General features: G+C 38.2%; 1 protein-coding gene across 1 annotated transcript in view; it reads left to right on the top strand.

Annotated features, from left to right (window-relative positions):
- Positions 1 to 571: 571 nt before the first annotated feature.
- Positions 572 to 6,000, top strand: part of ascc3 (activating signal cointegrator 1 complex subunit 3) — a 132,436-nt gene continuing 127,007 nt past the window's right edge. Inside the window, exons 1-2 of the mRNA XM_067510491.1 lie at positions 572 to 751; positions 1,329 to 1,463. Of these exons, the coding sequence (XP_067366592.1) occupies positions 1,374 to 1,463 (90 nt within the window). The 5' untranslated portion in view covers positions 572 to 751; positions 1,329 to 1,373. The remainder of the gene's footprint in view (positions 752 to 1,328; positions 1,464 to 6,000) is intronic.

Below are 6,000 nucleotides of genomic sequence, written 5' to 3'. Positions count from 1 at the left end.
ATAAAAAATAAAAATTCAGATTATTATTATTATTATTTTTATTTTTTGCGGTTTACTTTCGTCATTATCAAGTTATTTCTGAAAGTGTCTTCACTGCAGCTCGTCCCTGCTCCCTGCTGCCGTCGCCTGCTCTCGTCCACTAACCAGGCGAACGAAAATACTTGGTGCAAACAGGGTGGCGGCGCCCTGCAGGTCCTCCGGCAGCGAGCTGCTCCCATGGGCGATGCTCTTCGAAGCGATACGTTCTGTAAGTTGGCGCTCGTTATTCATACCGACGAGATCAGGCTCGCGGGTGGAAGCCGTATATGGATTGTGAGAAATAACTGTGGGGGCAGCGAATGTCGTCACACCATGCAAACACACCAGATATTACCCGTGAATGTATAGCCACCTTTTAACTTGAATACCGCTTCACCTACAGTGCTTTCGGTGTACGCCAGTTTCAGTTAGAAGCGAACCCTATGTGAAGTTCTTTCATTGTCATTGGGTAATGTAGTTCTTTTACCCTTGTCGTGCACAGAGTATTAGACGTAAAAACTACAAGCCCCATAGCTCCTAGCTTAAACGCAAGTGTTGTTGACATCTGCCGGTAGGCCCCTCTCATACACTGACAGTTCACTTTACGAGGCACTTTGGGAAGTAGTGTAACAGCCGCTGAAATGTTAAATTTTCTAACGGTCTTTTCTGAATTGTTGTAGTTAATATTTTTTTTACCGACAGCTCTAAAACGAGCTCCAGCTAATACGGCTAGGTAAGTGGCAGTCAAGCTGACAAGCTAATATTAGCTAGCACCACAGACTGACATGCTGTTAGTATCTTTCGTTATGTTGTGTGTTTCAAGTAACGCCGAGTAAAAATCGTTTTTACTATAATAGTGTTAGTCTTTATTCCCAAAAGAACCAGCTTAGTATAGGCACTGTAATCTTTGGTATACTCCAAAATTAGTTGGCTAATGCTTCTTTGCAGGCACAGATCAGAGGCACAGATGTAAGATGTTTTATGAGGGGTAGTTGTGATACGTATAAAAAGAGAACTTTACTCTGTTTACTCTGACAGCTCTTTGATTGAAGCCAGTTTATGGTCCTCTTAGCTAAAAGGATCCCCACTTAGAGGTTGGTTTGTGGCAGCAGAAATAGTGCACTTTATAAAGCCTTTATGGGAGTTTTAAGGGGGTTTCTCATTGCAAAATGAGTGGTGAGTAGGGGCCAAATAATTTGGTGAGGCCCCATTTTCCTGGTTTGCCAAATCTGATGGTACGTCTCTGCTTTATGCTTTAGCACACTGTCAAGAAAGTTTACTCTTTGTCTCTCTCTGTCTGTCACTCACAGAAATTAACTGGAGAACCACTGTGTGGAGGAGAGTGTGAGAGGACAATGTCTCCTCCACGGCTTACAGGTGCACTGCGCTCCTTCTCCAATGTCAGTAAAAAGGAGGATGTCACTGAACAGCTTTATGACCTGAAGGTAAGAGCAGCTGGTAGATGCAGGGAAACTAGACATGCAAAAGAATAGGAATGTTTCTAATCACTATTTTTCTCCCTAAGTATTGTGTTCCACCACTGGATAGTCAGAGTACATGGAGCTGATATGGAACTTGAAATAAAAATTTGCAGTAGAAAATAAATCATGGGACCAAGATTTATAAATTTGCTATGTGGCACCTATATTAAAACTATGGTAGTTTGGAGATCTTTGATGTGGATACATTGTTTTTGGTATTTTGCTGTCGTGTAGGTTTTGGATACACATCTCACATGTTAGTAGGATCAATTCATTGTGGATTTTAGGCAGTTTTAGAATTGTATGGAAATTATTAAAAAACCACATGAATATTGCTGGTACTATCCTTATACATCCAAGCAATTTTTAAAAGGTCTCAAATATAAGTGATAAAAACACAATTTGCAATCTGAAGTTAAAGCTGCAGTATATAACTCTTTTTTAGGGGAAATATGCTCCAAAACTGAGATTAAAAAGCATTGTGGGCCCCATAATCATTGTAACTCTGCTCTGCTGTCAGTGTTAGTTGGATTGGTGACGAATGAAAGGAAAAAGCATTAATTGCATTGTACTGCATTGTACTCTTGAGTAAATGCACATTGTTGATTGATGACTTCACACTGGATAGAATTTTAGTCTCATGCTAGCTTGAGAGTAGTAAGTTGCATTTTGTTGCTTTAAAAAGTAGTGAATTGGTAGTTTATTGGAACTTACTAGCAACCTGCTTGAGTGAGTTTAGGGGACAGTTCTGTGTTTTAAATTAAAAAAAAAACTAAATATTGTCAAAAGAAACACTAAAAGTGTATTAGCTTATGACAGCAAATTAAAGGTATTTGGCCTTCTGCTCTGACAATGTGTATATACCAATAACCCGACACTACACACAGAGGATTGGATGAGCAGCAAAACTGAATGATGGATAAAAATTTAAATATGTACGAGCATAGATGTTCATTGCAGTAAACATCTTGTATCTCATGGTGCTGGCTAAATCATGCAATCCACAATTAGTAGTTTAGTAAATTATTTGAAGGGCGTTTAAAGTTATCTTAGGTTCAACAGCTTTAATGAAAACAGCGGCTTTCACATTTGTGTTAATGGCTTTGGTTAACTGACCTTTTTGTTGAAGTTGGTAGAATGCTCCTTTCACATATGACCAAATTCAGAGATGTTAAATAGTTCAATCATAATTAGCAAATATAAGAGGAATCTAGCCAGCGCTTTTCCCCCCAAACTAAAGCTGTGTGCCGCTTTGATGCTCACTGGAGGGTTACATTTTTGGCATCAACTACAGCAGGTTGTTTTTCTACTAAATCTGTGAGCAAGCAATTAATGTGATTTTTGTTTATATAGTACTTGTTGTATAATGCAATTTACTATCTTTAATGGCACAGCTTACATACCGTATAATCCCTACACATGGTGGAAAAAACCCCCATGCGGACTCTTCTCTGGAATCCAGCTTTAAATTTGGATTTCAATGTCCAGTTATTTGAGTGAGAAATAAGAACAATCAGTGTATGTGATTAGAGAGCGCTGTGTGATGCATATTAATTTTTTGAAAGAAGATGCGTTGCCACAATGTCATGATAACTTAATGTAAATGAAAACTTAGAACCAGTAGATTTACTCTAAGTATGTGAGAAGTACCATACGTTTAGACACTGAAACCCCCCGTAGTATCCCAATCCCCAGCCGTGTTATGCCGGTCCCAAGCCCGGTAGAAATTGGGAAGTGCATCCTCCATAAAAACTGTGCCAAATCAACATGTGGACAACCGCTGTGGTGACCCTGGTCTCACGGAATAACCCGAAAGGACAAAAAATAAATAAATATTACAAAGACAGCATCAAATATTGATAGACTGAAGAATTTTGTGGCTCAGTGGTAGAGCATTGGGTTTGGATTTAGAAGGCTGATGGTTTGAATGTATCGCCACTAGGTTTGGCCCCGACCAGCCACAAAGATTGGTATTTGAAAATTTTTTGGGATTTTGAAATGAATGCTATTTCAAAATAGTTGGGACAGGGCCCTGTGTTGCATTACCTTTTCTTTTAACAACATTCTGTACGTTTTGGGGAACTGAGATCAATTTTTGCTGCTCAGCAGTTTGGTGTCTGCTTTGTTGTTTTTTCACTTCATTATGCTTCAAATATTTTTTTATAGTTCTAGACTGCAGGCAGGCCAGTTTAGCACCTAGACTCTTAATCCTAGTAATTGCATTGGCTTTTGAATGTGGTTTCACATTGTGTTGCTGAAATAACCTCTTCCCTGAAAAAGGTTTTGTCTGGAGTGCAGCATCTGTTGCTGTGGAACTGCATATATATCATTCACCATTAAAGGTGTATACCCAGGTTTATACCCACCCATGCGCAAGTTACCCATACTGTTTGCATTAACAGTATTAGCTGCATTGACAATAACACACACACACACACACACCATCAGATGGTCCCTCTCCTCTTTAGCATGGAGGATGCACTTTCCAAAAAGAGCTTCAAATTTTGATTTGTCAGACCACAGGACACTTTTCTACCTCAGCTCTGCATTTAAAATAGCCTCAGGCTCAGAAGACCGCTGCTTTTTTAGCTCTTGTTTATGTATCATTATTTCTTTGCGTGTAAAGGGTTTTAACTTACCCTTGTGGATGCAGAGTTAAACTATTCAGGGATAGTGGTTTCAGATGTGATTTCCACTGCAGATTTTTTTTTTTTATTGCAGGAACCATTCAGTATTAGTGTTTGGCCTTGTCTTTTGTATACAGAGATTTCACTGGTTTCTTTTCTTTAATAGTTTTAAATAACTAATTCCCCAAATTATTTGCAATTTTCTATTATTCTTAAGTTGTTGAAACACTTACATTACCCAAGCAGTCATCCGACATGAATCTGGGCAACTCCTTACTTTAAAAAAGACCAGCAATAAAAAGAGCATCCGAGAAAAGCTTAGTCATGATACTCACCTTTTGCCATTTAACGACATTAATTGTGAGATGTCCCACCAGATGTGTTTTAAAATTACACAACATTTTGAAGTCTTTTGTTGCTCCTAGCCCAACTTTTTTTTCAAAAATATGTTGAAATGAGCTTTTTTTTTTTTTCAAGAAAAACAAATCTAATTTCTCAGTTTCAACTTGTGTTTTGGGGTTTCTATATTACACAAAATCAAGATCTTAGTGCAGCCAGTGAAACAATGGGCCCCTCAATTCTTATCGATATATCAGAAAAGTGGGTGGAATTACATACAGTCCCCAGTTGGTTCAGGTCACACTTTGAAGGCGTGTGCTTGTTGCCGTTGGTGAATATAGACTGGAGTGGATTAGTAAGGAGATCTCCCTGGACTACGTTACCAGGATGCTGTTATTCAGACTATTCATGCTTGTCTTAGATCAAAACATATCTAACTATGATGTCCTTAATCACAACAATGCCTACCACACCCAGATTTACTTAGCTCTTTAACCAAGTTACTTTGGTCCCTTATACTCAATACTTAGAGTAAGTTGGGTGGACTTTATTTAGAAAAGTCTTGGTACCAATCTTAAATCCAGAACTTTAAACATAAAAGTCTTGGTGTCACAATTGAGTCATTCTTGATATGTGGATGAGATAATAAAAGATGAATTCACTCCCTGATGTGGTGGCTGAAGCTCAGGTCTAACATGTCTCATGTCCAGCAAGATTTAAAAACAATTATTCTTAATTCTTAATTTACAGCGTGTCTGTTAAGAGTGTAGCCCACCTTCATACTGGGATTGGCTCCAGCAACCCCGTGATTATTAAGAGGATAAATGGTTTAGATAATGGATGGATTTATAGCAGAGTGGACTAACTGTAGTGGAGAACAATGTGAAAGGCACTTGTAAAATATTAAAAATACCATTTTAGTGATATCAGTAAAAAAAAAATGTCAGTGTGATCAAAAACCTAATACTCTCTTTCGTAACCCTAGTTCTGATGTATAGCTTATTACTGGGATGGGATTAGAAAGTAAACTGCCTGGCCAAAAAATAAATAAATAAAAAAAATCCACACACTGATATTTTGTTGGGCTGCCTTTAGGTTTCATTATGACACTCATTTGTTGTACCATCATTGCAGTGAGGTTATTCAATGTCACAACATTTATTTCTGTCAAGAGCTGCATTACTTTCTCACCAAGATCTTGTATTGATGATGGCAAAGTCAGACCACTGGCTCAAGCACATTCTCCTACACATCCCCACACCATCTCAGTGGGGTTTAGGTAGCCAGTTCCTGTGTGAATTTGATATCTTCGGGAATCATGGTATTTTCATCTTGAAATATGGGAAGAAAAAATTGGTGGAAAAATATGGTCATTCAATGTGGTGGTAATCAGCTAGTCATTGCATCAGTTAGGGTTGAAAATGTGTTGCTAGATTATAATAGAGACAGATTAATCAATTATTATCCAGTGGAAGAATCTTACCTATTTTAACAGGTGGTGACTTTGTTTTTGGTTTTTTGCTATTGTTAAGCTT

Source organism: Channa argus, chromosome 7, assembly GCF_033026475.1.
Source record: "Channa argus isolate prfri chromosome 7, Channa argus male v1.0, whole genome shotgun sequence".
NCBI classification, from domain to species: domain Eukaryota; kingdom Metazoa; phylum Chordata; class Actinopteri; order Anabantiformes; family Channidae; genus Channa; species Channa argus.
The sequence above is the reverse complement of the archived record's forward strand: the minus strand, read 5'-3'. Positions and strand labels throughout refer to the sequence as shown.